Raw genomic sequence first — 21,174 nt, forward strand, 5'->3', positions numbered from 1 at the left:
ATATTGTATTGATTATCCATTTATGTGGGCATTTATCCTGTCATTTTGTCGACTAGGGTTCATGTCATTTACTCTGATCTTACACGTTGTAAGTCACTCTGGATAAGAGTGTCTGCTGAATGCCTAAATTGTAAACTGTAAAGGGCTTGAAATACTTCATTGCACGCGGCGCCACGCATTGTGCAGACAGTCTATTTTCAGTGTGTGACACTGGCACACGTGAACTAAATCCGGTTTCTTATTTTTGTAGGACAGTATTTGTATGTTTAGGACAGACAATGGTTAGAAACATGTTGATTCATCAGAAAAATTACATGGGTTTTAGGGTTAGGGTTTCATTTTCATTTATTTTTTCAGTTCAGCTTTACAGTCTAACAGACATAGAATGTTTGAGGCCTGAAAATGGAATCAAAAGCAAAAATCTAAATTATGATAAGACAAATTAAAGTGAACATGTATCATAAACTGTCCCTGTAGAAGACTGTGGTTGTACTGGTCAGCTCCCAGTGTCCAACAGTAGAAGACTGTTGTTGCACTGGTAAGCTTCCAGTGTCCAACAGTAGAAGAGTGGTTGTACTGGTTGTGTTCAGCTTCTGTGAGAGAAGGTAAAGTTGCCTTTCTTCCGGGCTTCTCTATGTTTCTTACGGTAGTCCTGCACACACACGCACACACACACACACACACTCTTCAATACAGATTTTGTATAAACTGGTATGTATAAACTTTATAATCATCATTCTACACCAACAGCAGAAGGTCAACAGAAAGCGAGGATACCTGGATGAGAGAATGCCTCTGCTCCTCCCATGCCTCCTGTTGCTCCCCAAGCTCAGAGGAACGACAGAATAACCTTGGCCCCTCTGTCAGAGAGAGGAGGACAATAGAGGAGAGGAGAGAAGGAGGGGAAGACGTGGAGAGGAGGATGATAGGGGAGAGAAGGAGATTATAAGAATAAGGGCTTATTTTACATTTAGGCGCTGTCGGGCTTATATCTCCATGTTTCAACTTTCTATGTTTTTTCACAAGCTTACACGCAATTATTTGGGACGTGCAGTGAAGTTGAGGGGCGGTCCCGTGAAATTGTCGCGCTCGTTTGTGCACGCGTGCGGCAAGAGCTGGATTGTGGTGAGCTTTTTTCCCCCCCGCTAAGCGTAGGCGGACAAAACAACAATGATCGTGACACGATCAACGACCCTTTGTCTTATTTTTTAATGTTTGTGTGTGTTGTTTATGTGTGTGTTTGTATGTGTGTTTATATTTGTGTATGCGTTTGCGTGCGTTTGTGTGTTTATGTGTGTTTATGTGTGTGTGTGTGTGTGTGTGTGTGTGTGTGTGTGTGTGTGTGTATGTATGTATGTGTGTGTGTACAGTATGTGTTTGTGTATGTCTTACCTTTCAGTCTGTAGTCCTCAGCACAAAAGAAGAAGAAATCTTTCTTAACTGGAGTTGGAGGCCTACACACACACACACACACACACAATATAGAATAAGTAAATACAAAGTAGATACATATAATATACAGCAACAAGCCGAATAATCTCATTCAGGTTGAAGCAGCACACAAAATAATCATTTACAAATGACAATAAAAGTAATCCAGTAGCTAGGATTAGAACTGTGTCTATAGCAACGTAAACATTTTTATTTTATTTTGAGGGTCCCCAGTAAAATGTGGTAATATAGCATATTCTATATACTGTACATCAATCAGTACATCATCAAAATGTGGAATATCTTTGAAAAATTAACAACACAAATCTTGTATGGGGTCCCTGGCATGGGGGGTCCCTGGTACAAAATATATTTTCTAATCTCACAATCAGTCGCGTAACGAGGCAACAGTATGCCCCAACGCGAGGCGGTCACAGCGGGCCCTCATGAACGCACATGCACGCGCGCGCATGTGCGGACGAAAATTTTGCGGTTATTAGTGGTTTCTGATACTTTTTCCGCGGGTTTGTGACGGATTTCGGGTACATAAACAACGGTTTTGTAACAATGTTAAGGGGCACACCCAGGTTTATTTTTTAATTCATAATCTTTTTTTTTATATATAATTTTTTATTTAATTTTTTTTGGGTGGGGAGGTGCCCCTAACGTCATGGGCCCCAACGCAACCGCGTTGTCTGCGTGACGGTAGTGACGCCCCTGCTCACAATTCTGCTGTACCACTGCCTTAAACATGTAGTGTTGTTATAACACATAAGCACCCGGGAGGAAGTGGACTAAGAAAGGGGAGGTACCAAATAGAGTTCCTATTTCTACACAAAAAAAGGAGGTGGTGCCCCCAGAGGCAAAAATCGGGAACCGAATGGGTTCCCAGATTGAAATAGAATATTTTCAATTTGGGGGTCCACGGCCACATACATTTGGTAGTCTGGTTCCTTATGCTTAGATTTACAATGTTGTCGGATTTTTTTGAAGATTTGCAAAACTATACATTTTTGGAAAGGTTATTGTCTAAGGAATCAGAAAATCAATGTTTGCATTTGCCCAGATGTGTATATTGTGGCCATATTGGCAATTACAAAATGGCCACCCTAAAATGTACGTTTTTTTATATCTCGGCTTCTAAATAAGCTGGAACATTGATTTTAACTCCTAAACCTACATTTTCAGTGTTGAGGAATCCAATGGTGGTAATTATAAAGCTACAAAACTTTACAATATTAACCCTTAGATGCATGACTGAGTCCAAAATGACCAGATGTGGTTGTTTTCTTGCAATATCTTTGTAATTAAAAAACATTTATCAATTCATATTGAAGATTTGCAAAACTATACATTTTTGGAAAGGTTATTGTCTAAGAAATCATAAAATCAATGTTTGCATTTGCCCAGATGTCTGTGGCCATATTGGAATTGACAAAATGGCCGCCGTAAAATGTATGTCTTGTAATATCTTGGCTTCTAAATAAGATGGAACATTGTTTTTAATGGCTAAACCTACATTTTCAGGGTCAAGGAATCCAATGGTGCAAGTTATCATTTCATTTTTTGTATCATCCCATTGACATAATCCATCATATGGGTAAAAACAGCACAGCCCAGGCAGTCAGTCAGATACTAACTCAGTGTTCTTTTTATTTCTTTTAACTGTGAACTTTGGATGTTTGTGTAACCATCTTAAACATCATGACATGTGTAATCTTAGACAGTCTATGCATCATCATAATCATCATCATCATCATCATCACTTTCGTGCGTCACAGCTTGGGAATCGTCATCGTTCTGACACTGGCTGCTGCACTGACACATTTCAGTATAGGCTAAGTCCTTAGCTTTGCAGGAACATCTGCCAGAAGAACAGTCAGATTTACACTTGCATTGAACCATCTCAAGGATGGCCTTTTGGGCTGGGAGGACCTCTGTGGTCGTTGGTTTCAGCATGCCATCCAAGTGTTTGAAGTACCCATTTTGCAGGGGATGCAACTGTGGATCCTGCATATTAATGGCTGCTTGTGCCCATGCCCTTGTTTGGACATGGATTCTCAAGATGTGCTGCTTCAGAGCTCCAGGTGTTGGAGGGAGCTTGTCACTTTCTGCCCTGTGTTTGCAGAACAGATGCCATCGCAGTTCAGGGATTGTCTTGATGTTGATACCCTTGGGTGAGTAAGCTGTAAGGACTCCAGTGTTGACAGCATTCCTTCCATCACTTCTGCTTCATCCAAAAGCATCTGTAGAGCATTGATAACATCTTCATCCGTTTTGAGGTAGACCTGCAGCCAGGTTGCCTTGCCTACCATCAAACACATCCCGATGAGCAGGTTCCTCTCCCATGACAAGACGAAGGCTGATCTGACTGACTATCTTGATACCAAAACACTAGAGTACAACAGGGGATCCTCCAAGCTGATCATCACGTCTGCTTCTAGATACACCAGGAGCAACAAAGACCTGGTCTTTGAAGAAAATAACCACGAAGAAGCAGACACACTGCTGATCCACCAGGCTGTGCTGGCTTCACAGCGAAACCCACCTGATGCACCGTTGGTATTTTTCTCCCCAGATACGGACGTTTTAGTGCTAGTCACAGCAAACTATGACCTCCTGCTGATGAACACGTCCATTTCTATGGCCTCTGGTGTTGTGCAGATTGAAGATTGTGGCGAGCTCTAGGTAAAGAAAGAGCAAAGGCTTTGCCAGCCTTCCATGCATTCACTGGGGCCGACAACACAGGGAGGTTCTCCCGTATAAGCAAGGCAACCTGGCTGCAGGTCTACCTCAAAACGGATGGCGATATTATCAAAGCTCTGCAGATGCTTTTGGATGAAGCAGAAGTGACAGAAGGAATGCTGTCAACACTGGAGTCCTTTGTATGTGCGGCTTACTCACCCAAGGGTATCAACATCAAGACAATCCCTGAACTGCGATGGCATCTGTTCTGCAAGCACAGGGCAGAAAGTGACAAGCTCCCTCCAACACCTGGAGCTCTGAAACAGCACATTTTGAGAGTCCATGTCCAAACAAGGGCATGGGCACAAGCAGCCATTGCTCTGCAGGATCCACAGCTGGATCCCCTGCAAAATGGGTACTTCAAACACTCGGGTGGCATGCTGAAACCAACGACCACAGAGGTCCTCCCAGCTCCAAAGGCCATCCTTGAGATGGTTCAATGCAAGTGCAAATCAGACTGTTCTTCTGGCAGATGTTCCTGCAAAGCTAAGGACTTAGCCTGTACTGAAATGTGTCAGTGCAGCAGCCAGTGCCAGAACGATGATGATTCCCAAGCTGTGATGCACGAAAGTGATGATGATGATGATGATGATGATGATGATGATGATGATGATGGATAGAGACTGTCTAAGATTACACATGTCATGATGTTTAAGATGGTTACACAAACATCCAAAGTTCACAGTTAAAATAAATAAAAAGAACACTGAGTTAGTATCTGACTGACTGCCTGGGCTGTGCTATTTTTACCCATATGATGGATTATGTCAATGGGATGTTACAAAAAATGAAATGATAACTTGCACCATTGGATTCCTTGACCCTGAAAATGTAGGTTTAGCCATTAAAAACAATGTTCCATCTTATTTAGAAGCCAAGATATTACAAAACATACATTTTACGGCGGCCATTTTGTCAATTCCAATATGGCCACAGACATCTGGGCAAATGCAAACATTGATTTTATGATTCCTTAGACAATAACCTTTCCAAAAATGTATAGTTTTGCAAATCTTCAATATTAATTGATAAATGTTTTTTTAATTACAAAGATATTGCAAGAAAACAACCACATCTGGTCATTTTGGACTCAGTCATGCATCTAAGGGTTAATATTGTAAAGTGTTGTAGCTTTATAATTACCACCATTGGATTCCTCGACACTGAAAATGTAGGTTTAAGAGTTAAAATCAATGTTCCAGCTTATTTAGAGGCCGAGATATTAAAAAACGTACATTTTAGGGTGGCCATTTTATAATTGCCAATATGGCCGCCATATACACATCTGGGCAAATGCAAACATTGATTTTCTGATTCCTTAGACAATAACCTTTCCAAAAATGTATAGTTTTGCAAATCTTCAAAAAAATCCGACAAAATTACATAGTGAACCAGACTATGGGGGTCCTTGACATGAAAATGTTTGCAACAGTAGTGTAATAAGTAATGATGTAATCGTACTCTGTGGTGGTCTCTGTGCTCTCCTCCTCCTCCTCCTCATGTTGCTCCTCTTCATCAGAGCTGCTGTCTTGGAAACGAGGGTCTGTTTGCCACGACACCTTAGGTCCATGGAGAGCTTCCACACTGTACTCTGATCCCCCCACACACACACACACACACACACACACACACTTATCATGAGGCAGGGAAATTAACAAAAAACGTATTGAGAACGTCTTACCATATTAATGAATCTTGCTCATTTAGGTTAATCGAACAATCAATAAGCAACTTATATATACTTAGGCTATATACTATATATATATGTTACAGGGAAAATGGCATTCCAGGGAAATTGAAAGGGGTACGCTTGTTTTCATGCCCCTCATGCAATTCTGTAGAATCAACGCTAGAGGGCAATGCAAGCCAGACATGAGCCCCACACCACACACGCACGCATGCACAAACCAGCACGCACACACGCATGCGCACACGCGCGCGTGTACACACATACACACACACACACACACACACACACACACACACACACACACTCTCCAGGGGGCGGGCCTGGCGGGCTATGTTAGTGCAGTGAGTGGCACTTGGGGCAAACGCAGTCCCCACACAACATCATTTACGATTCTGTGCCTATCGGTACATAACTCGGACGGCGCTTAAGTCGACTAGCAGACCATCGGCAGGTCGTCGCGGGCACTCGCGCCTGGAGGCGCTCGGGCGCGACTCCTCTGCCTCAAGGTCTGCTAAGTCGGAGCGCCTTCCGTCATGGTCCAAAACTATACTTTATCAGCGAAAAAAAAGTAGTCCGCGGTTGTTTGAAAAAGTAATGTCCCAAGCTGGAGTCAAACCCCGGCTCCCAGTGGTAGTGGGTGGGGAGTCCAATGATTATCGAAGTGCGCCACTGAGGCTTGTACTAGTGGTGCAAGTAACAAAGTAGATTTACTCAAGTACAATTTTGAGGTATTCGTACTTTACTTGAGTATTTCTCTCATATTATCCATTTTATTTTCAGCGTTTCCCTAGCGTAGCTTCCTGGTTAGTATGTTGTTGTTGTGGTCGTCGTCCTCGCATCAAAGCCCCGCCTCGCAGCACCACCCCGTGCCTATAAAACAAGCGCTCCCCTGTCAATTTCCCTGGAATGCCATTTTCCCTGTGACATATATATATATCCCATTATATCATCAACAAATCATACCAAAGACTATAAAATCCCTGCTTGGCACTCAGCACAAGGGTTGGATTGGGGGTAAGGCCCTGCAACATAGCGTCATGTCCATATACATCAAGCCGCCTCACGCTACAGACACAGGAGATAGGCTCCTGCCCTGAGGGCCACATGGCTTGGCAAGGCTTACTTAAAATCGACCCCAGAAAATTTGTAATCCATTTTTTATAACAGACTAAATCGATCAGTCTGATTAACCTGTCTTATACTTCGTTATCCAATGGTGGTATGCAAAAATAGCGACATAAATAGTGAATATAGCTGATCTATAAGCTTTGCTATTTTCATATATAATCATTCATTAATCATAATCAAGGCAAACGTTTGAAACAAACGTTTGAAATAATTGTCATATTGATTTGAAGTCTGATTTAAAAACCAGATAGGATAACAGTGACCTGATTAGACACAGTCTATAGACCCCTTAACAGACGACGTCACACTGATAAGAACCGGTATGCATGCAACCAGTATGCGCGCAATGACACCCATTCTATCAGGTCTCGCTAGGACACGCCTCACTAGCCAACACACAAGAGGGGGTCGGGGTGCACTGAAACCAGCGCACCCCGAAACAACAGGTTGGGAATTGATTGCGTGAAACAATCACCTGTGCGTCCAGTCTCAATGTTGGTAAACAAATAATTGGTCTATAAACTATAGTGATATTGATAAGTGTACAAAACATTTTGACAATTCTGGTACAACAGCAGAAACAGTTTTAACTAAGTATCTTATATATTTATATCTCCTCTCTATCTGTGCAAGTATACAATGCATGTATACCATTTTTTTGACTTCATATAGATCTAGTTTATAAGTAGCCCCTCAAGTCAAAGCATGCTTGGCGTCAGTCCTGCTTCAAGCTGTCAGTGGATTTATTTTCCAGTAACAACCTCCTCACTGCACAATATCTCCACTTATCAAATGACATGTCAATACTTTTTACTCTCCCAATATATCCACTTTAAACTGTGGTCTCTCTATTTTGGGAATTTCATTATAGGCAATCATATCAATTTCATTTTGTTTTCAAATTGTTCCAAAAAATGTCTTGAAAATACTTAGGCCATCTACAATTTCACGTGTTGTGATGTGACACATTGTGAGCTTGTAGATTGCAGATGCATGACAATATGACGGAGGGGATTAGAACCTGCTCCTTTAACCTCTGGACCTGCATGTCACTGGCCTGTTCAACTTTCTTTACCCGTTTCCTGTTTGCTTTCTGGTTGGGCGTCGTCTGAGAAGAAGGAGAACTTGAAGCCCAGGCCCTCGTCCTGTTGTCCTGCAGCGAGGTCAGTCATGTAGGTGGACATCAGGACGTCCGTCTCTGTCCTCTGTCCTTCATCACTCTGCTCTTCCTCCTTCTCCTCCTCCTCCTCCTCCATCTTGTCCCAGCGCAGACTCTCAATCCCTTCTCCTCTGTTGTCGCTCTTCTCATCCGTCTTGTGGCCTGTAGGACCGAAGGCAGCCTTCAGGTCCACGGAGATGTCATAGTAGATCTCTGTGGAAACCTCTGGAAGCTTCGCTGCTTCCTCCCTCTTCTTCTTCCTGGAGGCTTTACTGAAGGACACAAATTAAACTCCAATTAAACTCTTTAAACTCCATTATACATCATTGAACACCCATTTAAATCCATTAAACTCCATTAAGCCTCATTAAACTCCATTAGCCATTAAAATGCATTAAACTCCATTAATCTTTGATAAAACAGAATACCATTCAATGAAAACCTCATTATGCTCAGCTAAATTCCATTAAATGACTTAGATGTACTTTAAATGCTGTTGAACCTCATGAAACCTCATCAAAACTCAGTTAAACTCTAGTAAGCACTATAACTATAACGTTCACGACTGTTTGAGGTCTACGCGAGTTAGAACAATTTGTAAAACAATATCTTTATAGTGCTTGGTGTGGACTGCCCTTAAAACATCATCAAAACATCATTAAACCCAATTGTTAAATCTCTTTAACCTCTGAAATTCATTACAAATGATTATATTACATTGCACTTCGTTAAAACCTAAACTACATAACATTATTTAAACCTCATCTTAGAAGAGAAAAGGAGTGTGTTCTACCTCTCCTTGGGTTGTTCTTCTGTTTTTGTCTCGAAGGCGACGTGTTCTTGTCTGCTGGGATCATAATGTAACACATCTCTGCGCACACACACACACACACACACACACACACACACACACACACACACACACACACACACACACACACACACACACACACACACACACACACACACACACACACACACACACACACACACACACACACACACACACACACACACACACACACACACACACACACACACACACACACACACAAAAATATCACATTTAGAAAGTGTGTGGGTGTGTTATCTGAATATGTTGGTCTTGCTGTGTGTGTGTGTGTGCGTGTGCGTGTATTACCTGAAGGTCTTGGTCTTGCTGGGTGTGTGTGTGGTGGTGGGTGCGTCCAGGTTGATGTTCAGGACACTGGAGAGGATGGAGAGATTCTTGTTCTTCTCTTCCACCAAATCCCCCTTCTCTCCTTCCTTTCGACTCCCTGAAGAACGACAGAATACACCTTCACAAACCCCAACCAAACCACAGAGCCACACCCAGATATCGGTTTGGATGATTTACAGTCTATTGGTCGAGACCACTTGAACCCCAACAGTCCTGGGGGAACAATCGTCAGAAATGTCCGCTCTATAAGCTCAAAACGAGAGAGATTCGGTGTAGAAGGAAACAGAAGACCAAGTGCAGTTGTAACTCAAGTTCGTTTCACTAAGAATAGAGGGCTTAAGTGGTTCAGATGTTAAGATGTTAAGGTGTTTCTCAACCCATGCTCAACTTTGATCAATTTTAGTCTTGTACTATTGTTATTATTGTTTTTTTCTTCATAAAGTTGATTTCTTCTTCGTATTTTTATGTAACGCAGCTTTGAGTACTTAGAAAAGCACTATCGGTATATAAATCTGATTAATTATTATTATTATTATTATTATTGGGTTAGGGTTATTATTTGACTTTTTTTCCCCCCCAAGCAATTATGCAGCTGATGTGACCCGATTTTTTTACCACTTTCAATCTGGCATCCCTATTTTGGGCATGTCATTATAGAAAAAATAGGCTCACAAAACGCAGCAACGCAATGTGTTGAGAGCTTGTGGATCGGTTACATTGGTATCAGTTGGGCTCTACCAAATACAACCACAACAACCAATCTTATACTGTTGTACTGGGAACTGACCAGTAGAACCAGTCTTCTACTGTTGTACTGTCTGGGAGTGGGAGCTGACCAGTACGACCCGTAGGGTTTAGTGTGACTATAACAGTAACTGATAAAGCATTTCTTCACCTGGACCTTCTTCTCCCTCTTCTTCATCACTATCCAGGAAGTGTGAGTCCATCTGGAAGCGCTGGTCTGTCCCGAACCGAGACTGGAGCGCCATCAGCTACAAACACACAACATAACACACGACACAACACCAATGATGTCATCTATTCTGATCTTAGACTTAGACTCTGGATAAGAGCATCTGATGAATAGCTTATGTAGTATGATGTAATGAGTCTCACCTTCTGTCCAGCTCTGCCTTCAAACTGAGGTTTGATCTGAAACCTGCTGTCTTCTTCTTCATCATCATCACCACCCTCATCATCACTGTCAAACAGCTTAGAGCCTGACGGCTTCTGGAAAGACACACACATGCAAGCAGTTACAGTAAATAGACTCTTTATTACTAGTAAAGTTCAAAACATTATCGGGAGGGTTGTCTAACTTTGTCTGACTCTGAAGGGAGATCCATCATCTTGAGACTTTGAAAAACAAGTGTTATACTGTAGCTCACTGGTTCTCAAAATGGGGTCTGAGGACCCCCAGGGGTCCTTGAGGAGGTTCCATGCGGTCCCCCAGTTAAAATTGTTGATAGTTGCCAAGTGGACCTTTACAGAGTCAGAGAGCGTACAAATGGAACCTAATGGACCCGTCCGTGGCCTACACAGGCAAACTGGGGGTCGTTGAAATTAACCCATTAAAACCGGGAAAGTATTATGTGTCATTTTAGATTTGAGCGTTGGCTATTAAAAAATAGCAGATATACAAGCTCACAGCGAGCTTGTACATCTGCTATTTTTGGATAATTTTTTGAAAAATCTTGAAAGTGTGCGAACTACTGATTTAGAAGGCCTTTTGTAGAATCGGCCTCAGGTCTTAATGGGTTAAAATGTTTGGGGACCACTGCTGTAGATAAACCACATCATGTAACAGATCCATCTTCATATCGTTGCTGTCGGGCCTTGCATCTCCATGTTTAAAATGTTTGTTTTGTCGTAAATTAATGCCCTACTTCATCATACAAGAGTGTCACACAGAATCGCTGATTTACCTGCTCACAGCGCGTTGCATTGTAGAGTGGCTATATTCACTATTTTACTTTTCTTTTGTTTTTTTAAAAATAATAAAAAAGGAACAGTTTTGGACATAAAAGATTTCCACCTGACAGCAGCGATATTCTAGATGAATCTTTTGGTATTCCATTCCATTCCATTCAATTCCTATTCTTGGGGTCAGGATTCGATTCAAAACAATCCCAATCAATTTGAGCCCTTTTAAACACTAGGCATTAGGCAATACATGAAATCGATTTTCCCTCCCAACCCTAATGAATGAATACACATTTATCAGCCACGCCCACTTACCTTCACACTGGAAGCTGCTGCTTCATCCCCAGAGTCCTTGTCGTTTAATTGGCTGTCCCCAAGTAGTTTTTTTTTCACTGAAGTCTGTTTGACTTCATCATCATCATCGTCATCAGAGCCGAAGACGATGTGTTTACCTTTCCCTGCTGCTGGAGTGTCCTGATAGAAACATAATAATAATAAAACAAACAGTCCGAACGTAATGACAGGATGAGTCGGCCTAACGAAACACGCGTGAAAATATGCTGCTATAGTGATGTACTGTTCACAAAGAAGGGAATAATAACTTTTATCTATTCAATAGTTCATAAATAACATTATTATGTTTATTCATACATTTTCTTTCTACCGTCTGCCTGATACGCCGTCGCATGATGGTGTCGCTTGCCGACAAGATCTGTTCTTGTCAACAAGTCACACCGCCGTGCGACAGCATATAACTTAGGCCTACTGTAAGTAGAGAGGGAGAGAAGAGGGAGATCAGATGTAGAGAGATAGTCACCACGTTGCCCAGAGCTCCCTGAATGATCTTCTTGTGCTGTTCAACCAGCTGGACTCTGTGCTCCATGGCCGCCAGGCGCCTCAGGTTTGACTGTCTCTGCTTCTCTTCATCCTGCTCTTCACCCACTCTGACGGGACGCTCCTCTTCCTCACTGGACGAGTCGTCCGAGCTCGTCTCGTTGACCGGCGGGAGAGTGTTGGTGACGTGCTGCGTCTCTGAGCTTGCTGTCTCCGTCTCCTGTGGTTTTGAGGACATTTGTGTCTCCTGTAGTTTTGAAGACGTTTGTGCGGTCTGCGGTTTTGAAGGCATTTTTGTCTCCTCTGTTTCTGAGGACGTCTCCTCCGTTTCTGAGGACGTCTCCTCTGTTTCTGAGGACGTCTCCTGTGGTTCTGAAGACGTTTGCGTATCCTTTGGTTTTGAAGAGGTTTCTGTCCTCAGTGTCACTGCTGTGTTCTGTGACTCTGTCTTGTTTAAGGCAGTCTGTCTCGGCTCGTTCATTCTCTCCTCTTTCGTCTCACTCTCTATTTTCTCCATCAGTTTCTTTGTCCCCTGGAAAGCAGGGAGAGATGTCAGCTTCTTCTTCTTCACTTCCTTTGGCTCGTCATCGTCGCTGATGGCCATGATGGCCGCCAGGATCTCGTCTGGCGTGGTTCCCTTTTTGGGGGCTTGTGGCTTGGTGTCGGCGCAAGGGATGCTGGGAAGTAGAGTTTCTGATGATCTGGAACTGACGTCGGCGGCCAGTGTTTGTGTTGTTGAGAAGGTGCTCGGTGTGGGCGGACTTCCTGGCTGGGTGGTGCTGGGGATTGTGGGAATAGTCGTTTGTGAGTCTGAAGCCAACTGCTGCAGGTCAGCCAGAGAGATCTCCAGTCTGGTACAGTTTGAGAAGAGAGCCTCATACTCACTGTCAGCTTCATCACTGTCATCGTCGTCGTCATCATCACTGCTGTCATCATCATCATCAGTTTCACCACCACCAGCAGCAGCAGCAGGACTCTTCTGAACATTTTCTGCTTGTGAAGTGTCTATGTCAGGGCTACTGTCTGCATCTTCATTATCATCATCACTGCTGTCATCATCATCATCAGTTTCACCACCACCATCAGCACCACCAGCAGCAGCAGCAGCAGGAGTCTCCTGAACATTTTCTCCTTGTGAAGTGTCTACGTCAGGGCTACGGTCTGCATCTTCATTATCATCATCACTGCTGTCATCATCATCGTCAGTTTCACCACCACCATCAGCACCACCAGCAGCAGCAGCAGGAGGAGTCTTCTGAACAGTTTCTCCTTGTGAAGGGTCTATGTCAGAGCTACTGTCTGCATCATCTTCTTCTTCATCATCATCCTCCTCCTCCTCCTCATCTCTCTCAGACTCTGAGGAAGGCGAGTCCGTTCCAGATGCTCTCTCCTCCTGGCTGAGGCTCTTCAGACGTTCTAACTGCACCTCCTCTGTGGGCCCTGTGTTCTCCTCCTTCCCTCTCCTCCCCCAGGCTGTGTGAGGAGTGGGAGGAGGACCAGGTCTCTTGGAGGTCAGGAGTTCATCAGTGTCTGCCGAGTCATAGTCTTCCTCATCTTCATCAGCCAAGACACCTGGAACCACAATGACAGTCACACTTTAAGTTTCTTTACAACAGATTATTATTTTGACAGTCTATTGTTTAGACTGATGCTAGCTTCTTGGTTTACCTGTGATCCTAGTTTACTGAGGCACTACACTGTCGCTCGGCATTTGATGCATGCGTTTACCTTGCTTATTTTAAAGTCAGTCTGGGGCATCTGCTAAATGCTTAAATTGTAAATTATAACCCTAGTTGTCAGAGACCTCTAATACTGCTGGTTTTCTATCCTACCAGGACCTCTAGTACTGCTGGTTTTCTATCCTACCAGGACTAGTACTGATGGTTTTCTATCCTACCAGGACCTCTAGTACTGCTGGTTTTCTATCCTACCAGGACCTCTAGTACTGCTGGTTTTCTATCCTACCAGGACCTCTAGTACTGCTGGTTTTCTATCCTACCGGGACCTCTAGTACTGCTGGTTTAGACTGGTTTGGTTCCATTTGTACACTCTCAGAGTTATGGGGGACCACATGCATACCAAACTGGGCATCCTTGAAATTAAAACGTTTGACAACCACTGTGATAGAATACAGTTACCTTTCTGCTGCTGCCGGGACCTGACAGAATTGACCAGGAAGTCTTCTCCAACCACTTCCATACGATCATCATCCACTTCCTGCCCCACTGCACCCTGGGAGCTGCGTTTGCTCTTCACTAGCCTGCGGATCTCCTCATCTGAATCGCTGTCGTCGTTCAACACGCACACCGCCTTCGCTCGCCTCGCTCCCGCTCTGCTGTCCCCGTTAAGCAGAGGAGTGCTGGGAACGTCTGGAGCCTTGGACCCATCAGAAACACCAGGCCTACAACCACAATGAGAAGCAGATAAGTAGAAAGACTGACCTAGGATCAGAACAACAAGGAGACACACTGACCTAGGATCAGAACCAGGATGAGACAGACTGGTAGGACTTGTGTGGAGTATGTTTCATGCTTTATACTCGTATAACGTGATGTAACAATAAAGAATCTTGTGTCTTCTACAGTCCCTCTTTTCAGGGTGTTTCGACTGGGATAGGATAGGTTTTGGCATAGTTTATGTGAGGTTCAGGTTAGGGATAGGCATATTAAGGGTGGAAAGAGGGAGTCCTATTTGAAAAGATTTTATGCTAGGTACCCCCATAAGAGACGGTTTTCTTTTCTCAAAAATAGCTGCTATATAGCGGCTATTTTTTTTTCTGTTCCTCATCTTGCTGGGGACCCCCTGGAAGGACTACTGGGGGTCCCCAGACCCCACTTTTGAGAACCACTGTTCAACAGTAACAGGAGGTCATCTGAACGTGTACAGTCTCAACATCTACCTGACAGCCGCATCGTCCGCAGCAGGGTGGGCGGAGCCCGGAGGCGGGTCCTCAGAGGCTGCTGTCCGTCTCCTCTTGGGCCTCCAGGGAATGGACGGAGGAAACTCGCCCCGCCTCTTCTTGCTGATGTCATCGTCGCCTCCCGTCAGCTCCCAGGTGAGCATGGAGACGGGGGTGGGGGGCTCCTCGGGGGTCTCCAGTCTCTTGATGTTGTGGGAGTGTTTGGACGGGTCGTAAGAGAACGTTTTGCTCCTGTTCCCACGACGGACCTTCAGCTCAAGCACGGGGAGAACCCGCCCGAACTTACTGACCACCCAGCCCTGTCACCACACACACACACACAGACGTTGTTATAATAAGTGTTAAATACCGGTAGCTCTTCAGGTTGGGATACCAATTTTAACCAATTAGGAATAAGACCTCATACAGGATAAACACGTGAAATTGAAAGGGATGAAACAAATGAATGAGCAGACACAATTGGAGCTGAAACACAAGCTGATAAAAAATGATCTTTGAGGGTTTCCCTCTCCTGATTGGATGAAATGTGCCCACCTGAAAAAGTATTTTCGGTTTCTGAGCTTAACATTTAACAAACTTGTTTAAGCCAAGAAAGATATTTAACAACGTACGATCGGCTATTTTCACATTGAAACACCGTCATACGATGAAATATAAAACAGTATAGTGGATAACACCGCTCACACACGCACATAATTCATTTCTTTCTCTCTGTTATTTAATTACTGTATAAATAAGCTACAATATGAAACCCAAGTGAGACCTCGTGTCCTGGTACTTCAGTTCCTGGTACGGCTGCCTTCATGTGGAAGTTCTCCACTCCTGCATTCTTCAGTGACTCCAGAACCTCCTGCTTGTGGTCTGGAAGCTGCTGCTGCTGCCTCTGCTCTGACAGGACCTGCCTCTCTTGCCTCTCTTCTGCTAGCCTGGGACACACAACCAGTGGTGTAAAGTAACCAAGTACATTTACTCAAGTACTGTACTTAAGTACTACATCTACTCTACACTTTTACTCCACTACAATTATTTGAAAACTTTACTACTTTACTTTGTAGATTTTGATTATTATTACAAAACATACATTAACCACTTCAATCCTATATACATTTCGGCCATTTTAAAATAGCCGATCTACAAGCTCACAATGTGACGCATTGTGAGCTTGAAGATCTGCTATTTTCAAAAGATTTTATAACTTGTGAAATTAGTAAAACATTTGAATACTTTTTCCACTATTGCACACAACACACCATCTGATTTCACTGATTGGATAAATCTACTGTATGTCATCCTAAGAGAATCCGACCTCATATAACTGCAATATACACACAGTATCATTAAGTAATAATACACCAGAGCCTTTGTGTGTGTGTGTGTGTGTGTGTGTGTGTGTGTGTGTGTGTGTGTGCGTGTGACGGTGTGCATGTGTGCATGTGCGTGTACGTGTACATACAGTACATAATGTACTAACTTGTCTAGAAAGCTCTCCTTGGCTGCTTCTATCTGCAATGTTCCTCCTTTCCATTTAGCATTATTCAACACACTCGTACCTGTAAACAACAACAAAGACAAACAACACTCACATTCAATCACAGACACTAATATATAGATAACAAAAAACTAACATACAAGGTAAAGTAAGAACAACTAGGAATGCACCGATTGGGACATTCTGGGCCCGATACCGATTTTACCGATTTTGTTTTTGTTGTTATTCACTCCCCATTTTGTGCCAGGCAAACAAATGAATCTTCATTGTAAAAATAAATACAGTTTAAAGTCTAGTCGATACAAATTTTCGGCTGATTAATCAAAAGAGCAATGGAAAGAAAGTGTATGTGACAAACACCATGAAATGGGATGAGTGTGTGCGTGTGTTTTTATACTAAACTAATTCCATATAGATGCAACTCGTATGCAATTTTCTCTAATCGAACAACGTATATTTCAAATGCCATATTCTAATAAAATCGAAATAGTAACATGTTAATGAAGAGATCTTACATCTTCTGAATTCTGCATCTGTGATGGTGATGTTGACGTAACCAAAGGTCTTGTATGGAACTCCTGCAGAGAGACACAGTCAATGTACAACTCATTCGCAAGGCTTCTTAGTGTCAAGTGTACTTTTCTTTTATCCTCTTAAAGCAATCCATAACTTTTTGTGTGTGAATAAAAGATGATTTGAACCCATCAGTATGGAAGAGTATAGTATAATACAATAGAACTAACATCTGCAGTCTGTTGAGAAGATTAGATCCTGTGGTCAAGTGGGACACCTACTGGTTGACAAGTGGTACTGCCTGAAGGTCAAAATTCTGTTTCCCCTCTGAGCATGCATGCATAATCTATATTACAGGGGTCCCCAGCCTTTTTTGCCCCAAGGCCCACTTTCACACAGTCAATATGTTTGCGGACCACCGGTTAATTATCAACCCACAATTTATAGAGAATTCCTTTGATACTTAGTTACATAATGGGATATTTATATTGTTGTCCTATTACCTGACTTTTTCCTTTGCCTTTTTGTCTGTTCTTATGACTACATTTTGTAACAGCAAATCATTGTAGCTTGTAAGGAAAATACTTCTGATTTGCTCCTCCTTCATTTAAAAAGTTTGAACTCCATTGACAAGCGAAGCTATGTGATCACGCACAAGCTGGGAGAAGCAAGGTCTCAAGTCTCTCCCAGAATCCCTGCTCATGTTTAAAACATGTCAAATATGCCCCTGTTCACTCGCCATCACCACAGGTCCAGATTGGCTTTGAATGCAGCCACGCAATCAGTCACTTCAGTGTAGAATTTGGGATTTCAACTATTGTGGTTCCTTAATGATTGCCTCTTAACGGTTCCTTTTAACCATTCCTATTTTTAAAAGAAATCGATATAATATAATTTTGGCAAATTCAAATCATACAATATTGCATACATATTATTGTATTGGTTCTCAAAGTAAAGTCCAGGGACCCTCTGGGTTAGTTGAGGGGGTTCTAAATGGACCCTTACAGATCTGGAACTCTGAGAGTGTACGAATTGAATAAGTACGGGGGGCGCGTGCGCGATTTTTAAAAATGTTTTTATTTTTACCGACAGCAGCTGAAGTCCTTGTCATGTCTGTCTGTCTATCAGTCCCTCCTGGTACACACAACACCATTGACCATTTTCTTAACACACTGAGGAAGGAAGCCGAAACGCTATTAATTAAAAAGTACCAGAAGTTTTTTTTTTTAAACTGGCAATCTTGACTTGTTAGGGAGGGAGATGGTCCGGTTGAGGGGGCATCGCCTCACGTGACGCCGGGCCTGGTCTCTGTAGTGATCCTACTGTTGTGTTCTGCTGTGTTCAGTTCAGTTTTACTGTGCTGATCTCAGGTCTGTGTAGTGATCCTACCCTGGTCGTCCCTCCTGGTTCGGAGCTCCACGTCCTCCACGTCTCCAAACTTGCCAAAGCGTTCCCTCAGGTCCTTCTGGGTAATGGTGTGGCTGAGTCCCCCCACGTACAGCCGTCTCATGACTGCAACCAACTGCAACCTATGTGTCTGTCCGTCTGTCTGTCTGTCTGTGGGGCCTCAGTCTGCATGATGACAAACACAAAGACAGCACTCACATTACAATTACATAATGCATCGTTGCTGTCGGGCAGAAACCTCTTATCCCCATATTCTTAACTATTCGTGTTTTTTAGTAAATTAATGCCCCACTTGATCATACTACAGCGTCACACAAAAGCATCATAAGTAGCAGATCTGCAAGCTCAAAATGCGTCGCAAAGCGGCGCGTTTTGAGCTTGTAGATCTGCCACTTTTGCTAATTTTGTATTTGAATCATGAGAAGTAACAGTTTTGGACACCAAAACTGTCTGTTTTCGGGTTTCCACCCGAAAACAGACAATTAACTCACTGTTGTGCATACTTTATATTCATTCATATATTCACTGTTGTGTTGATTGACTGTACATATTTATCCAAAGATCCAATACAGATATTTGGTGTCACTGCCAAACAATTTTATGCAACTTGATTTGTTGCTTTTTGACTTTTACTCTTATGATCCTCTCCTGTTTCACCCTATTTACTGTTGCTGCTATGGCAATTCTTAGAAAATGAGTTGCGCCATGCGATGCGAGAGTGCGGTCTAGCCAACACCAACTTGGAACTCGGGAATCACTGCCCTCCACACTCTCCTATCCCATCAGGGTCTTGAGTTCTACAGTGTTGTTAGCTAAGCTGTCGCGTCGCAGTGCATCTACGTAAGTGAAACCATGGGTGAAACTATTAGTTAGTAGCTACACAAGTGGCAAAATAGCTATTCAGGCTCAAAAGTGTATGATACACTAAATCAGATGAAAATGTTCATGGAATTCCTGGGAAGATCGTTTTGTTTCCAAACGACAATCACAGAGTTGAAAACAAGCTGGAATTGTATTCCAGCTTGTTGTTATAAGATAAGATAAGATCTTTATTAACTTTATAACCTTAATTGATCCCCATGGAGAAATGTAAGTGGTAGCAGCAACTGCTGTAAGAATGAAACACAGGATAGCTCCAGGTAGTGATACTGTAAACAACTAAGATTTAAAAAATAAAATAATTAGACTTAGACTCTGAGACTAGACATCTGCACTCACTGGTCTGATTGAGTTAAAATATTCTATCAATAAATGTACCCATCACCAGTAAATATATGCATGAATATAGCTCTAAACCACCACCTATGAATGGATATACAGTATGTACAGACTATGACAGTGACAGATATAGAATGATATACCATATGTACAGTGTGAGCTGGCCTTCAACAGTGGGTAATTGGGTACATTTACAAATTATGAACGTACAGTATATCATTGTATGAGTAAATATGATCTGGTTTACATTATTATTAGACTTATCTTTTGCTGTTTTTTTGTATTGATATTCGAACTGTGGTGCCACTATATATGTCGAATAGCTCCATTAAGAACCTCTCACTGTGAGAGGTTTAATGGAGCTAGTCTATGAATTGAATACCAAGGCCCTCATTGGAAACAAGACCGCAAGGACTTTCATGAACGGACCTGTTAGACAAAGTATTTTAACTGTGCTGTTTAATTTTTTTTGCCAAATCAAATATTCAATCTATATTCAATCAAACTTGTAGTTTGCATGTTGCTAACAGTAACAGGAAGAGTGGGCACCTCAATGTAAAATTGGCTATTTGGTGGAGTTAAAGTACAATATTTGCCTCTGAGATGTAGTGGAGTAGAAGTAAAATAATAGAAAATTGGAAATACTCCAGTAAAGTAAAAATACCTCAAAATTGTACTTAAGTACATTTACTTAGTTAATTTCCACCACTGGAGCAGCTGCTTTTTTTCTCTCCCTTTTATTTGCCGATGGGTCGCAGATTGGTTTCTCATTCAAAATTGTAATCTGGGTTCTGTAGAGCAGAACTGACAACCACTTGTTTAACAAGCCATTACTAAATCCTTCGTTATTACAATCATGACACTGATTATTAAAAAGATATGGAATAAGTAATTAAAGAGACAAACACATATACAGGTTAATATTGTTGACACAACACCAACAGGAAAGCTAAAAAAATCTCCAACTACATAAAACAATGACAAATGTTGAAGTTCTATTGTATTCATGATAAACCCAGAAGAAAATAAAGAAATGTTTACCTCACATGTATTCAGTAGGAGTTACAATCATTCCTCTCCGGATGGAACTCCCGATAACAACCTTACATGGTTCCGGAAGAAAGGTTCCGTTCCTCTCTCCCTTTGAGGTGCGAGGAACGAAAATATATGTAACTACTACATTGTTTTTGTTATAATTGTGTGTTTTATGACAAGTTTTATTTTTTAATTTTAAGTTACATATAGTGACGTTTTGGGATGAGAAAATTAAAACAAGCATCAACAGGCTGTGGACAGCCTGGTTTCTATTTACTACTCAGTGCTCACATCCGGTTTAGATCCAGCCCTACTGTATCCGGTAATTTGCACAATCATTATACATTTACGTAAACATACCATTTCCGTATCCGTTCTAGACCGGATATGCAACTTGCAAAGTGAATTGATTCCATCATGTATGACGCACACATCAGACATGCTCATTTCCTCACATTTTAAAGGGGAGACGCACGTTGAACTGTAAGAAGTGTATCGGATT

The 21,174-nt window shown here is 42.3% G+C and overlaps 1 protein-coding gene across 3 annotated transcripts; it reads right to left on the reverse strand.

The window, feature by feature from the left end:
- Positions 1 to 327: 327 nt before the first annotated feature.
- nol8 (nucleolar protein 8) lies at positions 328 to 20,719 on the reverse strand. 3 transcript variants are annotated; one of them, XM_080424644.1, is made up of 19 exons: positions 20,679 to 20,719; positions 18,402 to 18,584; positions 17,015 to 17,077; positions 16,482 to 16,560; positions 15,774 to 15,936; positions 14,990 to 15,309; positions 14,229 to 14,491; positions 12,074 to 13,662; positions 11,572 to 11,730; positions 10,450 to 10,563; positions 10,229 to 10,325; positions 9,295 to 9,430; positions 8,947 to 9,024; positions 8,070 to 8,425; positions 5,638 to 5,767; positions 1,393 to 1,454; positions 778 to 860; positions 547 to 652; positions 328 to 503 (listed from the first exon to the last, which is right to left on the reverse strand). In XM_080424644.1, the coding sequence occupies exons 2-18, from the start codon at positions 18,520 to 18,522 to the stop codon at positions 587 to 589; spliced, it is 3,879 nt and encodes a 1,292-aa protein (XP_080280770.1). In that variant the 5' UTR covers positions 18,523 to 18,584; positions 20,679 to 20,719; the 3' UTR covers positions 328 to 503; positions 547 to 586. The 3 variants fall into 3 exon arrangements, with proteins under 3 accessions (XP_080280770.1, XP_080280768.1, XP_080280769.1); XM_080424642.1 differs by having other exon boundaries at positions 328 to 652; XM_080424643.1 differs by lacking the exon at positions 20,679 to 20,719 and adding an exon at positions 20,302 to 20,340 and having other exon boundaries at positions 328 to 652.
- Between the last annotated feature and the right edge of the window lie 455 nt (positions 20,720 to 21,174).

This window comes from Gymnoscopelus braueri, assembly GCF_963280865.1.
Source record: "Gymnoscopelus braueri genome assembly, chromosome: 3".
Taxonomy (NCBI): domain Eukaryota; kingdom Metazoa; phylum Chordata; class Actinopteri; order Myctophiformes; family Myctophidae; genus Gymnoscopelus; species Gymnoscopelus braueri.